The sequence below is a fragment of the Chrysemys picta genome, chromosome 11 (genome assembly GCF_011386835.1).
Source record: "Chrysemys picta bellii isolate R12L10 chromosome 11, ASM1138683v2, whole genome shotgun sequence".
Lineage (NCBI taxonomy): Eukaryota > Metazoa > Chordata > Testudines > Emydidae > Chrysemys > Chrysemys picta.
This window is the reverse complement of record NC_088801.1, coordinates 18,270,940-18,288,326: the sequence shown is the minus strand read 5'-3', so window position 1 is coordinate 18,288,326 and position 17,387 is coordinate 18,270,940. Positions and strand designations below refer to the sequence as shown.

The following is a 17,387-nucleotide window of genomic DNA, read 5'->3' as shown; positions in this document are numbered from 1 at the left end:
AAATTTCCTTTTCCAATACAGTAGAACCTCAGAGCTACGAACTGACCAGTCAGCCACACACCTCATTTGGAACCAGAAGTATGCAATCATGTAGCATCAGAGACCAAAAAAAGAAAGAAAGAAAGAAAAAAAAAAAAGCAGCAAATATAGTACAGTACTGTGTTAAATGTAAACTACTAAAAAATAAAGGGAAAGTTTAAAAAGGATTTAACAAGGTAAGGAAACTGTTTGTGTGTTTGTTTCATTTAAATTAATATGGTTAAAAGCAACATTCTTCTTCATAATAAAATTTCAAAGCTGTATTAAGACAACGTTCAGTTGTAAACTTTTGAAAGAACAACCATAATGTTTTTTGTTCAGTGACGAACATTCCAGAGTTACGAGCAACCTCCATTCCCAAGGTGTTCGTCACTCTGAGGTTCTACTGTAGCTAAATTGGGAAAAACATTAAAAAATACATAAGGATATAAAAGATACTGTTGTCCTTATGATATGTTAATCAAGATTAACCTGGACACCTATCACAAAAGTTTAATGCATTACATCATAGAAAGTTCTTATTACATACACAAGTGTCCTATTAAAAAGGGAATTAGAGGCCTTTGTTTGCATGAAATATTAAGTAATTGTGATAGGTCCACTAATGGCTATGCTATTAAGTTACACAACAGATAAATTATTTGATTTAAGCAGAGAAGCGTCTTCTAGAGTTGGCAGATGGCATTAATCCAGTCAAGAATGTAGTTTAGCAACTCATCTGAGGTGTCAACTGTATCTTAAGAAGAATTACAATTAGATTTAAAGTATCACTTCCACATACATCACTTTTTGTATCCAGCTGTAGCTCTTGAGGATGAAGACAGGCATGTGCTACTTTGATAACATGTTCGAGTTTTCGTGGCTGTTCTTCCACTTTCGCAGCCAAAAACAATGCAGTAGGAGAGATTATCTGTAAGAGAGGATAATTTTTAGTTAAAAAAAATTTTTTTTCCCTAGTGCAAGCAGGACCTAAAGTAACATGTAGGGGGTGAATTGGTAATTGCAAAAAGTATTAGAGTCTCCGTACTAGAGATGAGACAATATGCAAGAGTAAAAAATGAAGACAGTTACCCTAGCTGAATTTCAGTATGGTAGAGTTCTCCTACTCAGCTTATAGAGGGGAAAAAATTGTAAGCATTAAACTATATTATGATCAAGAAATGTTTCAGGCCAAATTAATTCTGACAGAGAGCGGACAGATTTTTTTCATCAGATAGTCACCGAACCAAGAAGAGGGGATTCCATTTTAGATTTAGTATTGGTAAGTAGCAAGGACCTCACCGAAGAACTGGTTGCAGAGGAAAACCTTGGTTCAAGCGATTCATGTGCCAAATTCAGTTTAAACTAAATGGAAGGATAAACAGAAATAGTCTGTAATTAGGGTCCTTGATTTTTCAAAAGGACAAACTTTAATAAATTAGGGCAAGTAGTTAGGGAAGAACAAGGATCTCAATGTGGAAGAGGCTTGGATTTACTTTAAGTCAAAGTTGTAGACACTATTTGAAGCCTGCATCCCAAGCAAGTAGAAAAAATTTGTAGCAAAGGGTTGCAGACCAAACTGGATGAACAAGGATCTCAAACAGGTTATTAAGGGAAAGCAGAAATCTTACAAGGAATGGAAGAAGGGATGGAGCAGCAAGGATAGCTACCTCTTGGAGGTCAGAAAGTTTAGGGAAAATGTGAGAACTGCCAAAAGCTAAGCAGAGTTGAACTATGCAAAGGGAATTAAAACCAATAGTAAAAGGCTTTTTAGCCATATAAATAAAAAGAAAACAAGTAAAGTGGGAAGACTAGAACACTGAGGATGGGCTACTTTTTGCAATTACCAAGCACGGCCCAACACCTAAATGAATACTTCGCCTCAGTTTTTAATAAGGGTAACGAGGCTTAGGTCAAGATAAGGGTGGCTAATGAGTATGAGGATATGGAAGTAGAAAATTACCACATCCGAGATGGAAGTCAAACAAACACCTTAATGGGATCAAATCAGGGGGCCTGGATAATCTCCAGCCATTAAAGGAACCTGCACATGAAATTGCAAGCCCTACAGCAAGGATTTTTAATTAATCCATAAACCTGGGGTCCGTACTCTATGACTGGAGCATTGCTAATATACTACCTATTTTTAAGGGGGAAAAAGTGATCCAGGAAACTACAAATCTGTTGGCTGACCTCAATTGTATGAAAGGTCTTGCAACAAATTTTGAAACAGTAGTTAAGAATACAGAGATAAATGGTACTTTGAAAAAATTGGCAGATTGTGCTAGACCAACCTGATGTCTTTCTTTGAGAAGATAAGTTATTTTCTAGACAAAGGAAATGCAGCAGATCAAATCTACTTGGATTTCAGTAAGGCACTGACGCATTTCCACATGGAAAATTAGTTAAATTGGAGAAGATGGGGATTAAAATGAGAACTAAAAGGTAGGGAAAGGAACTGGATAAAGGGGAGACTACCACAGGTCATAATGAAAGGTGAACTGTCAGGCTGGAGGGAGGTTACTAGTGGAGCTCATCAGGGATCGGTCTTGGGATCAATATTACTTATTTTCATTAATGACCGTGGCACAAAAAATGCGTGTGCACTAATAAAATCTGTGGATGACAAAGTTGGGAAGTATTGACAACACGGGAGGAGGACCAGACTATCATAGAAGAAGATTTGGATGACCTTGAAAACTGAAATAATGGAAATGTGATGAAATGTAATAGTTTAAAGTCATGCACTCAGGAACAAACAAGAATTTCTATCAATCAGCTGGGGACATATCAGTTGAAAGCAACAGAGGAGGAGAAAGACCTAGATGTATTGGTTGATCACAGGATGACTGAGCCACCAATGTGATGCAGCCATGAAAATGGCTAATGCAATCTTAGGATGAATCAGACGAGGTAATTCCAGTAGAGATGGAGAAGTGTTCTTACTATTATGCAAGGCACTGGTGAGACCTCATTTGGAATAGTGTGTGCAATTCTGGTCTCCCATGTTTAAGAAAGATTAATTGAACCTAGAACAGGTGCAGAGAAGAGATACTGGGATAATCAGAGGAATGGAGAACCTACCTTACGAGAGGACACTTGCGGAGCAACACTAACCAAACTAAGGCTGAGGGGAGACATGATTGCTTGCTCTAAATACAACAGAGGGATAAACACCAGGGAGGGAGAGGGGTCATCTAAGATAAGGGCAAAAGTTGGCACAAGAAAAAAAGATCTAAACTGGCCATCAACAAGTTTGGGCTTGAAATTTGATGAAGATTTCTAACCATCAGAGTAGTAAAGTTCTGAAACAGCCTCCCAAGGGGAGCAATGGGGGGGGGGGGGGGAGGGAGAGGGGGGGAACCCTAAATGGTTTCAAGACTGAACTTGATAAATTTATGGAGGAAATATGATATGATTATATGGCCTACAATGGCATGTGGCCCCTCTGCGACTGCTGGAAGCTAATATCTTCAAGGGCTGGAGATGGGACAGTAGGTGGGGAGGGCTCTGAGTTACTACAATTAATTCTTTCCCAGGTGTCTGCCTGGTAGGTCTCACTGACATACTTAGGGTTTAACTGATCACCATATTTGGGGAGAGGAAGGAATTTTCCCCTAGGTCGGATTGGCAGAGACTACTCAGGGCTTTGGAGCTGTGCTCCAGCTCCGCTCCAGCTCCAGGCAAAAACCTGCAGCTCCACTGCTCTGGAGCTGCTCCGCGCTCCAGCTCCAGGCTCCGCTCCAAAATCCTGCTCTGGGTTGTTTTTTTCCCCCACTTCCTCTGCAGCACAGGTCACTTGCTGGTTTGAACTACAGTATATGGTGGATTCTCTGTAACTTGGAGTCTTTAAATCATGATTCAAGGACTTCAGTAACTCGGCCAGAGGTTATAGATCTATCACAGGAGTGCATGGGCGAAGTTCTGTGGCTGCAACGTGCAGGAGGGTCAGACTAGATAATCATGATGGTCCCCTTCTGGCAATAAAGTCTATGTGACTATTCACAGGTAAAACAGTTTTCCAGACGCAGGTTAGAATAGGATATTTCTTTTGAAATTTACTAAAGTCTGACAGTTCATTCAAGTAAAGATTAAGCCCAGAAGGGAGTGAACTCTGATACTTTCTTTTGTTATGAAAAAGTTGAAGCAGAATCCCAGAAAGACCCACTAGCTGTTGACTGTCAGAAGCACAGACTCCATTTGGCACAGACACTTGGCAAGCAATCAAACTGCGAATGGATCGGAAGTATGAGACAATAACATGACCAATGATTTCACAGGAGTACCTCTGCTCTGGAACAGTCCCATAACACTTAACACAAAATGTGTGCCTGGGATGCATTAAGCACACCAGGATTCATGAACTAGAATGCATGTTTGAATACAAATGACTCTGAGGAAGGATAAATGATATACACCCACTTTAAGGACCAATAAGACCTCAATGCAGACTGCCATAACTGGCACAGTATTTGTAAAATTCAATAAAAATATGCTTTAATATTTGTATATAATGCCAGAACAGAGGCGCTGTTCTATAGCCCAGTTCCTAGATGTCAGTTTTCAGGATCAGAGTACATAAATAGATTCCTATTTCTCCTAAGCTGAAAAAAATTAATATTTAAAGGAGCTTTTGAGAAAGTGCATTTTGTATTTGCCACTCCCATTTTTTCAGGCAAACAATAGAGTGAAGAGTTAATTCTAAAATGTCTGCCAACTCATTTTTCCTTTATCAAGGAAACCTGACCTTTCACTTATTCCAAAAGTTATCAAGTGATACATAAAATTGTGTTAAAACTGTAGAGTTAAGATGATAATATGGTCAGCCAAGACAAATTTACAGGATAAAGAAATAAGGCCTTGTCTTGCTGCAGAAGTTACACCAGATTAATTTTAATTGATATAATTGTAAATGGATTTAAGAGCATTCATCCAGGGTTTACAAATTGTTTACAATTTTAAAGCAGACTGAAGCTATAGTACAATTTCTGTATGTAGACCAACAGTAAGAAATAATCTGCCCATTGAGTGTCAATTAGATACGTTATCTATTATAGCAACAAACATTTTAAGCTACATATTGATACAAAGCTCAGGCAGATATGAATTATAATTAAGGCTACGTTTTAGTCACGGGTATTTTTCGTAAAAGCTACGGACAGGTCACAGGAAGTAAACAAAAATTCCTGGCCCATGACCCGTCCCTGACTTTTACTATATACCCAACTAAAACATGCTCTGCAGTGCATGCTGCCTCTGCCTGCAGGCACCGCCCCCGCAGCTCCCATTGGCTGCAGTTCCTGGCCAATGGGCGCTGCGAAGCCAGCGCTCTGGGTGAAGGCATCCCGCAGAGCTGCCTGGCCACGCCTCCACCTAGCAGCTGAGTGAGGGGGAGGATGTCGCTGCTTCCGGGGAGCCCTCCAGGTAAGCGCTGCCCAGAGCCTGCCTCACCCTGTCCCGTGCCCCAACCCACACCCAAACTCTGCTGCTGGGAGGGGGAGGTGGCCTGAGACTGCCCCAGCAGCTGCCGGTGCCCCTGGCGCAGGGTAGCTGCCTGAGTTCCCCTGAGGCAGGAGCACCAGCCGCTGCAGAGGTCATGGAGGTCACGGAATCTGTGACTTCCGTGACAAACTCACAGCCTTAATTATAAATGGATCTTCATAGTAGTCACAGTTTAACAAAAGTCCCAAATGAAATTACTTGCTCTACACCGTCAATGGGTATCATAGCCCTTTCCATTGAGCCAAGATGGGGGATAACCTAAAAATCAAATACTTGTTTTTCTTGTTATAAAAGTGGACAAACTATGGACAACTGAAATCAGTCACCTCTGATTAGAAGCAGATATTTTCAAGTGTTTCACTTATTAAGAAAACAAAAAGACCCTCTTAATGTTTCTCTTAATTTTTCTATAAACCTTAAAGTTTAGCAAACTAAAAGGAACACAAACAGCAAATCTGGGCCTCCTTTGAGCTAAAGCAATATGCAATTAAAAAACCTAAAGCAGGGATAGCCTATTTTTTGTCAAGGTCCAAATTTCTTGGTCAAGGTATAGTCAAGGTCCAGACTCCAGAGAAAGTAATAAATAAATAAATAAATAAACAACAACCAGCAAATACAAAGATTTTGGGGTCTGTTCAAAAGCCTCTGGCGGTCTGGATTTGGCCATGGTCTGCCTATTGATTACCCCGACCTAAAGTTTCCTCGCTAAAGCTGGACCACAGGCAGCAATTGCCTACACAGCTCCCTAAGAAAAAGGAAATAGCCTCCTTGTGTTCTTTGGATATATTTACCTGCAGCATTTAGTATTTTACTTCCCCAAATAAACTGCATTTCACATTTAAGTTCTGTTTCCTTCTTGCAACAAAATTAACTAAAATTTGTTGATGTTATACATTAAAGTATAACAGGTATTATTAAGGTTGCCCTACACTTTCTGTAAAATCCAGTTTTCAGTTACTTATAACCGTCAAACCTGAACCACTTAAACTGAGTTTTCCATGCCAGGTATCTGCCTCAAGCTAAATTTATTTTGAAAGTTTCAGCCAGACTGGTTCAGCTGCTTGAGAACCAGACAACAGAATAACGTTTTGTCATTTAAAAAAATTCTGGTGACCTTTTCTTTGAAGAGCACTATCATGCTCTGGAATAGGAACTTGCAAATTAGGAGGAGGTACATTGTTAGGGAAGTGCCTTGTGCTGTTCTCGTGAAAACCTGCTCAAATTTGGCCCAGTCATAATTTTTGAAAAGTTTCAGATTACAAAGACAGCTAAAATCTTGAAGATTCTGTGTGTACTGAGCACACTCCAGCTACTATGTATAAAAAGAGGTATGTGAACCATCCCAACAGCATAAGTGAGCATGCTCCAATCCAGGGTTACAAAGCCAGACTTTCCTTGCAATTGCTATTCTGGGCCAAGCACAGGAACTAAGAGTAGGGAACCTGTGCCTGTTGTACTTTCAGTGACCCTCTTGCTGGTACCCAGTCAATGTGGATGTGTTAGACACCAAACTCAAATGCAAAGGGGATAAGAGCCAGACCAGGGTGGAGGGAAACAAAGTACCTGATGAGACTGGGACTCTGAGATGGGGAGGGATGGGGCAAGGGAAGATGTGAGAGTATGGGGAAAGTGTCAGATCTGAAGTGTGGGGAAACTGGACAAGGAATCTGGAGGTCAGGGGGACAGGAGTGGAGGGGGAGACTAGGACTCTGGAAGAGAGTCCTGGAGGGTAGGATATTAGGGTTGGTTGGGCAGGAAGACTGGAATGAGAAGCCGGAGAAACAGAAAGTGGGACTGTGATGAGGAACCCAGGGTAGGAAAGAGAACTGGGAAAGAAACAGGTTGGAAGTGATGGGGCAGAAGGGGTGAAACTGAGGGGGGGATGAGGCAGAGAAGTGAGAACAGCTAAAAGTCTCTGTCCACTACTGCAGACTTCCCTCCAGAGGCTGGAATGAAACCCAAAAAACCAGAATCTCACCATTCCGTTGCAATCAGCAAGTATCTGTGGAAACCCACTGGCAATGTGCATTTTTCAGCCCCCTTTAAGTGCTGGTCCACATAGAAGGATGACATTTTACTATTGCCATCAGTTACTCCATTAGCTCAAGTGGCACAGGTCTGTGTGGTGGAGCAGAGTCTCCAATGCTGCTAATGAACTATGTGGGTGTCAATATCTTATATGATGGAATCTGTTTTTTCAGTTTGCTTTTTAAAAAAAAAAAAAGAGATAGGAAATTCCACACAAAACTACATTAACAGAACATTATTAAGGTTGCAAAGTCAAGCCTGCAAAAATTAGGAAGTGCCAGAATTAAGATTGTACAGGCAACCTTAATTTGGCCCCCTTGTGCACATTCATTTAATAAAGCCTTTAATTACATGATCCCCACCCGCCCCAGGATACCTGCCTCATTCAGTGCACTGGATATGAAACAGGGTTGCATAGCAAAGAGGCTGTTGTCTGTAAACCCCCTGTCTCATTTGTTGCAGAAGTTAAAAGGTGCACAGTGAATGAACCAAGGGATTGCACAAAGAGAAAGGAGGGTCTCACGGTCAAGGCAGCTGAATGTTGCACTGGAAAACCGGATTCTATCCCTGCTTCTGCCAGAAAATTCTATGCGACTAAGTCTCGCTTGATCAAATAATTGTTAAGCAGTTACGTCTCCAATAATTTCCATTGAAATTCTATGAGAGATGTCTGACTGACAGTACTGGAGTTCTACTTAGCCAAATATCAGGTATAGCATTAGAATGCTTCTTCCATCCATCAGCTTCTCAATGTGCCTCAACTTTTATTGAGCAGGACCACCTTCAAAGGTGAGAGGTCTCCATGTCCATTCAATCCTTGATTTCCATGGCCTTGTCTAAGCTAGAGTTTTTTGGTATTGTTATTCAAGTTAACCATTTTTGAAGATACTTATTCAGGTAAGAAATGGTTTCCTTGAAACTTCAGACATAGCATGTCAGTGAGGAACACATACTCTTCAAGATGCAAGGACAGCTGAGCTACTCATATGGAGATCCACCTACCACGAGTACTTAAAATTTTATTCTGACAGTATTTTATTTCATACCTTTCTCTTTAGAGAAAAATAGAAGTACTTAAGGTTAGGTGGCGAAACAAAGAGCTCGCATTCCTTTTATCAGAAGGCACATTTTTAAAACATTTCCATTTAAGTAATAAGAAAGAGGCATTCAGTTTGCAGCTATAACCTGATTATCAGGGAGTATTCTGGTAAAACTGCCAAGAGTTGGAACAGCACAAATGTTCAAGAGAGCTATCTTCTCAAGCCTTCCTTCTTAACAATTTAATCACCTTTTGCAGCTGTTTCTTAGCTTAAGTAAAATGGGTTAATTTCAATTTCCTAGTGGACAGATCAGCATCAGATATCTGTCACTAGTACTGCCTCCTTATAAGTCTTGTGCCTTGTCTAGACTGAACTTTTTGGTACAGTCTTAACTCTAGTTAATACAACTGAAAACAGACATAGCATAAACATTTGCTACTTTTGCTTCACCATAGGCTAAATATAAGGGGAATGCAAGGGATTTGTCACTCAAACTCATCATAAAACCATCAGGAAAATCTGCAGAATAAAGTTCCTTCAGAATTAATTTTTAAATATTTCATTTTAACTACTCACTTGTGAGGGTAGGTAGCCTCTCAGCAGTAGCTCAGCAATCATTACCTCTAGCGGTATATATGCTCCTCACTGAAGACTACAAGTATGCCAAGCTTGAAGTTTTAAAAGGAAACCATTTGGATGATCTAAATAACAAAGGCTTAAAGATAACTAAGTCTGAGAACGAGTTCTGTGAGGAGAAAAATAAAGAATTCTGAATTTCATTTCAGTTAAGTTTAATCAACACACAAAATAAGGTATAAAAGTGTTTTCTCAGTTACTATGCAGCCACTACAGTACATACAGAAAGTAGCAAAGGGAAAATACTTTCATGCCTTTTCTAAAAAAAAATAAAAAATGAAAAATATCACATTAAGTTTAAGAGAGCATGGTGTTAACATATGCCTCAGATTTAAAAGAACTCTGGAGACAAGATTACTAAAATGGTGTAAGAGGATTTTGGCAGGTGGCAGGAATCCCATCTTTGATCATCAATCAAAACAGACAATTTCACAGAAAGACTGAAGATGCCTGTGCTCTTAGTGCAGCATGTAATTCAATGAGAACATCATTGTTAAACTGATTTAAAATATCAGTGTTCACATTTCAGAAATGCCAGTTATTAAAATATGTAGATATGGCTCTCCAAATATAGTCATTCACTTGCTATTTAAAACCTGCTGTCTTCCTTACAAATGTACTTGTTGGGTTAAGTACCTAGGGGCTGTGACAATCCCCACACACCACTCATATTTTTGATGTTATGCCACTGAAATATTTATATGAACAAATTTTGCTTTTATATTAAGAATTTAAGGCTCTAATTTCAATCTGAAGCAAAGCTACCTAGTCATAAAAAGTTAAAATGGAAGTGATAGGGACATTTTTTGTAATTCTGATGTGTAGGCAGTATACTATAGAACTGTCTAGAACAGTGTTCCCCAAACTTTTTACCTGGTGCTCCCCCTTGCCCCCCACACCCCCTCTGAGCTGGGACCAAGAACGAGGCCATAGTCAGGGCCATGGCTGGGAACACACCTGCAGTCAGGGCCGGGGCCAGAGCCACAGCTGAGCCAGGAGCAGGAACAAAGTGGAACAGATAGCACTCCCTCCCTGCCCCCCCCCCCCGGTGGGGACTAGCCCGGGCCCCGCTATGCCCCCCACAAACGTTCCTTCGTGCCCCCCACTGTTTGCTGACCACTGGTCTAGAAGCATAAAGGAGGAAGGGGAAATAAGTGGAGTTACTGGAAAGCAACTCATTGGCTGTTGGAGATGGGACTGTGTGGATTCCTCAACTGTTAAGGGAGCTTGGTTTACTACAATCTTGAAATTTATGAAGGTGGACAGGGCTTCAGAAAGCTTAGGTTTATGTAAAGTTGTCTAGCTCCTTTTAGTTTTCAGTGTTGAGTTCACTGGGTAGTTTCTCATATGAACTGTGGTAAGCATAAATGTTCTCAATCAATGCTACAAAGAAGTGGTTGGTAGAGTGTACAGTTTAATTTGACTCAAAATTCCTAAAGTTAAAGTAGCATGAAACAAGTTATTGCTTCGGCTGAAATAAATAGAGTTCTTTAGAAGTAAAATGTAAAAGGTTGTCAAGATAAAAAGGATCCATGATCTAAAGAGCCTAGAAAATTCAGGCTTTCCAGATTACTCAAAGTCTGTGCCACTGAATGGAGCTTAACCTACTGAAGTGGAAGAGCGAACATTGATGTATTTAATTTTATTTTGAGACATCTGAGAGTCATCAAAATGTAGCCACAAGAATAATCTAAGCCAGTTTGTTTCAGGTCTTCCAACAGCTCTTCGATATTAGCTTCATTCATCTTTGACACACAAATACAGCAGAATTGATGTGATTATGCCAGAAAATCTGAATAGCAAAGACTTGAACTTGACAGGAAAATTGCAACCTTCTTTTATGGAAAAACCCTCATTTTTAAAATAGCACAAAATGAACAATTTAAATAAATGTAAGCATTTTCCATGGATATACTCCTCTGGACAGATCAGAGTAAAATTTCAAAAAATGCCTAAACGTAAATCCATTTTCAAAAGTGGCTGTGGCAGTTAGGAGCCAAATCCCGTTGGAAATAAAGAAAAGATACTACACTGAAGTTTTAAAAAACAATTCTTGATGATGGGCTGGACATCTGACTAGTCCAAAAATAAACGGCCAACTGACTGGTCAAATAATATCAAGAACAGTCAAATATTTTTAAGCATAAATTCATTAGAACAGCAACAAAAAAGTAAGACTTGATGGTCACCAATAGGCTTGGCCTTAAATAGATGCTTATGTCTAATAACAAAAATACAAATTACATTCCTGCTGGAACATTTGATCGTGATCAAATAATAGGCAGTCTATTGACTGGCTTGTCAAACCTACTTGGTGGGTTGCAGGTGCATGGAATGATCTTAGAATTCATCTCCAATATGCACCATAATTTACTCCAGGGACCTTGACTGTTAGACTATCTCAATAAAAAGCTTTCTCAGCTTAAAAAAAGCATAGTAGATAAAGACAAAAACACCTAGAATATTAATATATTGTTTTCAAGCTCAATACAGTGTGGACGTATTGATGTTTAACCATCTTGAAAGTTCAGTGGTTATAGATTATGCTAGATTCTTCAAACTATGATCCACAGAGTTGGATTCTGGCATTTCCTTATTTCCAGCAGCCAAATTCCATTAAAAACTGCTAAAAACATTCAATGCTTTTACAATATTACTTTCCTATGATTGCCTTACATGCCATGGGTATGTTATGAGATTGCCTTGATCACCTCTCCCCATGCACAATCACAGTAATGCAGCCAAAGGTATGAATACTTTGACAACTTCCACAATTGGGTATCAAAATATTTTAACTCTTTGAAGTGCAATAATTAGGAGGAAGAATAACTTAATCTCACCGGTAGCGTTTAAGCACTTTACCAGGATTCTAACATGTGTGACATTAAACAATGACAGGGCATCATATTTTAAGTGCACTGGATGCTTCTTAGCCTGGTTATCTGGTACAGTATTTCAGCACAGTACTTCTACAAAGTGATTTGATTAAAATATATAATTGGAGGTCAATTTGAGAGTTTAAGAGTGCATCCTGAGTGCTTTACCTCCCATTTCCCATGTGCCAAGGGCCTCTTTCTTATTTCTGCATTTGGAAACAGGCAAAAATGATATCTACAATTAATACAAAACTGAAGCTAAGTTACAGTTGATGCCTTGTATGAATGTAACGATGAAACAGTTATTTAAACTTATGTGACTAGTTTGCAGAACTTGTGTCTCTGCGGTATCTTCTTTTAACAAGAGTATAGACCTTATGGTGTTAAAATAGTTAACCAGCAAACCAAAAGTTGTTTAAGTCTCTGTCAACATTAACACTGAAAGCATCAGCTGAAATAATGATACATTTCATGTTAAACTTTGTTTCTATATGGTTTGCCTGACCAGCGAAACTAGCTATTGCTGTTCTAAAGGTAGAGTATGGATCTAGACAAAAAATTATTAAACTTATGGCTGGTATCCACTTACCAAACAAAAATGTAGAGAGTTTAAAAATTGCTGTTATGCTGTTTCAATGCCAGGATATACAAAACTTAACCTGAAACAACTGCTGAAACCGTTGCAAGATAGCCATTCTGACTTCCTTCAAGATTTTAAAAATTTACTACAAAATTGCTATCATTTTGAAAACTTCAGAAACAGAAATGAGCCAATAAAATGTATCAGTGAATAGTTTCTTTCAGCAGATCTTATAACATTTAGCAATGGCCATCATGGAGTAGAGATGTTTTAGCTATAAATATGTATGTATTTGCATGCTCTACTGAGAGCATAATCAAATGGTACTTAAGGGATAAATACATAATAAGTTTAGTGTAGAATAGTTAAAAGAAATTCAGCTTACCAATAAAAAGGAAATGAAGGCTTAAGCCTTACAATCTGAATTGATCCTTGCAGCCACAACTCAACCTATTGTGACTTTCGGCAACTAATTTTTATCCCCAGCCTTCCTATTTCTTGTTTTCATGAGTAAGCATTACCTTTAATGTAAGTCGAAGAACCATTAGACATGTACTTTGCATATTCGATAAAAAATGCCAGATAGACTTTAGTTTTAAGATCATTAGTACCTTATACAATTTTAATTTCTAACAGTTAGTTTCTTTTTGCAGTAGATGAATGTAGTAAAGTTTTCAGCTGGCCAAGCACTCTGAAGATTTGGATAACATTTACTAAATATTCATAACAGTCTTTGGTCTTTGCCCTGTCTACAAAGAACTTGCCAGATAGCTTGGGAGTATGAATTTAAAAGTGACTCACATTCACTTTGAGACCACTCCCTTCACCCTAAAAGAATAGGAAAAGAAAAAATGAGGCAGTGCATTTGATGCCTATGCATCAATTCAAATATAAAAGCCACTGTCTAACATAATATTCACAGCAAATACAGAAAGTTATTTGGAGACACTAGTATAAGTGCTCTGAAAGATACGTGCTAGCTTTTTAACTTTTAGTTCAATTAATAATACGTTACAAGTTATCCTTCCATAAATGTAGCTTTTCTGAAACTGAACGTTGCATAGCACTCAGCCACAAGATATTTAATGCAGCTCTGCTTACAAGTTACAGATGTGCTAGCAATTCTAAGGGCAGGTCTTCACTACCCGCCGGATCAGCGGGTAGAGATCTATCGGAAATCAATTTATCACGTCTCATCTAGACACGGATAAATCGATCCCCGAACGCGCTCCCCGTCCACTCCGGAACTCCAGCTGGCAAGAGGCAGAAGCGGAGTCGACAGGGGAGCAGCAGCGGTCAACTCGCCGCTGTCCTCACGGCCAGGTAAGTCAACCTAAGATACGCTAGTCACGTAGCTGAAGTTGTGTATCTTAGGTTGACCCCCCCCCCCCCAGTGAGGACCAGGCTAAGAACTAAGTGACTATATATACTAGTGTCCAGTTGAAGGTAGACTATAGTAACTAAATACTCTTGTCACTACCAAAAGCTGGCCTAGGTTGCTAGATGTGTCTTGGTTTACCACCCAATGGATTTCTTTTTTTAGGCTACGCCAGTCTGGGCTGTGGAAATATCATGTGAACTCAAGTCTCCACTCCAAGCAACTCTGCCTGAAAGAGGAGGACCATAAACTGCCCCAAAACAGTCACAAAAGTAACCTTCGGATGCCTCATTGGTTAACCCATGGCCAATTGAGTATATCAACTAGACCAGCGATCCTCAAACTGTGGGTTGTGACCCCAAAAAGGATTGTGACCTGATTTTAACAGGGTCACCAGGGTCAGCGTTAGATTTGCTGGGCCTGGTGCTGAAGCCTGAGCCCCGTCACCTGGTGCTGAAGTTGAAGCCCAAGGGCATCAGTACTTGGACTTCACCCCCCAGGGTAGCAGGCCTCAAGCTCGGCTCCAGGCCCCTCCCCGTGCCTGGAGTCATGTAGTAATTTTTGTTGTCAGAAGGGGGTCGCTATGCAATTAAGTTTGAGAACCGCTGAACTAGACCATGTATTTATCTATCAAAATGAGAAAAAGTGATGTAGTACAAATCTTCTACTGCCCTCGATGGATTAATCCAAAAACACCTTTAAAAGGCTTGTCCATGCAAAATAACCTAATCGTATTTAAACATGATTTTGATATACACTTGAGTCCTAAACCTCTTCTAACACTATTCTTGCCCTGAGAACAAAAAGCTATTTTAAAGAAGTACATTTCCCGCTAGATACATATCAATAAAATAAATACATGGTCCTAACACAGTTGCAACACAGATTTTCTCCATTCAAAAAACAAGAATAAAGAGTGTCCAGGTCCAGGACATAATCATGTCTCAGAATCATGTTTAAACACCACTGATATTTCTGTCACACAGACAGAGCCTTAACATTTTTTGTAGATGTGGCTTAAAACGCTGTAACTATTTGATAACCAGCTTGCTGCAAATTTGACAGACTCCTGGGTGGCAAAAATAGTTCATCATGATTATGAAATTTGTTTCTGGTCCAATAATTTTATATGGCTAATTTCTTGTTCTACCATCAAAACAAACAAACAAAAATCTTAACGCACCTGGATCTCAACTATGTTTTACACCAGTGTTTAAACTATTTTTACAGTGTAGCCAGGGCTCAGAGAGTCCATCCATGCCATTAAATAACATAGCTCCTTACACCATTGACTATTCTTGATAAGGGGGGAGGAAGAAAGCAAATCCAAAAGATCTATTTTCATATGATGAAAAACATAAGCACTGAACAAATATTTTTTTGACCAACACATCTAATATATCTGACAGGAAAAACAGGCTTGAGATTTCACATTATCCAGTTATAAAAAATATTCCAAACAGAACTGATTACAGAAACATCCAAACACAAACATAATTTGTATTAAAGATTTAACATCCGGTTCACCAGTAAATTACATACAAGGCAGCTAGAGCTACTTTCCAGACCAGATCTGAGATTTTTTCCATCTACTAGTGCCCATTGAGTTACTGAAGGTAGAAGTGTTATATTAGTTGACCACGGCTTTTACAAAACTAAGTACAGTAGAACTTCAGAGTTATGAACTGACCAGTCAACCACACACCTCACTTGGAACTGGAAGTATGCAATCAGGGAACAGCAGAGACCAAAAAAAAAAAAAAAAAAAAGCAAATACAGCATAGTACTGTGTTAAATGTGAACTATTAAAAAATAAAGGGAAAGTTTAAAAAAAGATTTGTCAAGGTAAGGAAACACTTTCTGTGCTTGTTTTGTCTAAATTAAGATGGTTAAAAGCAGCATTTTTCTTCTGCATAAGTTTCAAAGCTGTATTAAGTCAAATCTCAGTTGTAAACTTTTGAAAGAACCACCATAATGGTTTTTGTTCAGCGTTACAAACAACCTCCATTCCATGAGGGCATCATAACTTTGAAGTTCTACTGTATACGTAAACTAGACACAAACCATAGTTGCATCAGTTAGGCACGTCATGCCGTGCACCACAGTAACTGGTGACTCCTAACTAGTAAAGGTAGTATTTGTTCCATATCTAGAGCCCTCCAAATCTGCGGAGATCAGCTTTATATCTGCAGATGAGGATATCCTCAGACCATGTTTGCAGATCAGATGTGGATACAAATTTTGTATCCGCACTGGTCTCTACCCAAATCCCCAGACTTTTAAACTCCATTGACAGAGTTTAACCAACATATGTACAATAGAAAAATCAAGAAGATTGGTCAGCATGTATTCTTGTTGTTTATCACATTATTTCTCTAGCTTAGGAACATAGCAGAAGTTAAATTTTAATTACTACCTGTTAAAATAGTCTCCACTTGAAATAAGAGTACTACAAATAATATTTCTAAAATAGTATTCTGAAGCTAGAATACTTTAAAATACAGTGAAACTGTGACAGCATCACATGTGAAAGCTGTCAGCTGTTGCTTCAAAATTATGTGCAAGTATAGTTTAAGAGTATAAAAGTCAGTACTTACATTTCTATTAAATTTTGTGAAGGAATGATGCATATAAAACCTGTGCATGTAAACAATTGCAGTATTTATTGTAAGCTGAGATCTGAAAGACGGGATTAAGGAAATTTTACACATCTAGACAAACAATGTATAATCAGTAAACTTGAAATTCTATCTACCACAAATACTTTTTATGTTATTCTATTAAATAAAGCTGTAAGTGAATTAATAAAGCAGTAATAAACTGAGTACACATAACTGGTGCGAAGATACTTTTACTATTTCTTTCAAACACAATAGAGAGTTTGTAAAACCAGATTTACCATGTCTCATTCATTGGAAGGAGACTCCCTAATTCAGGATTTATCTTTAGACATATTTTAACATTGCATCCTCTTGCTACGAACAATTTTACTGTATCAAACATTTTAAAATAACTCTCAAGTACCCTTTATATAAGTTTATGCAGGTTAAGAGTCTTTTTTCTAACGACTATAACCCACTGAATCCTAGCTTTTAAAATAGAATTGAACAAAAACTTGTTATAGTATTGGATGTTAATTCCAAGAGAAATGGAAGATTATTTCCTGTGAACAATAACTATTGTTTATACTTAAAGTACTTCTAACAAAACCTAGAAATCAATGAAAAAACTGCCAAGTCTACAATCATACTATATAACAATTTGAATGAGGGAAATTGTAAAGGTATAATTGAAAAACAATGGAAAAAGTTTATAAAAACTGCTTTAGG

General features: G+C 38.7%; 1 protein-coding gene across 9 annotated transcripts in view; it reads right to left on the bottom strand.

Annotated features, from left to right (window-relative positions):
- CCNT2 (cyclin T2) overlaps positions 1-17,387 on the bottom strand; it is a 44,138-nt gene that overhangs the window by 25,611 nt on the left and 1,140 nt on the right. For 3 of the 9 annotated variants that reach the window (XR_010591272.1, XM_005286798.5, XM_005286800.4), the window contains exons 2-3: positions 16,656-16,737; positions 821-949 (exon numbers count right to left, since the gene is read on the bottom strand). Coding sequence is in view for 6 of the 9 variants with exons in the window: in XM_005286798.5 (XP_005286855.2) it covers positions 821-949; positions 16,656-16,737 (211 nt within the window). In the remaining 3 variants the exon portion in view is untranslated. The other 6 variants (XM_005286799.4, XM_008178737.4, XM_065560530.1 and 3 more) reach the window with 5 other exon arrangements.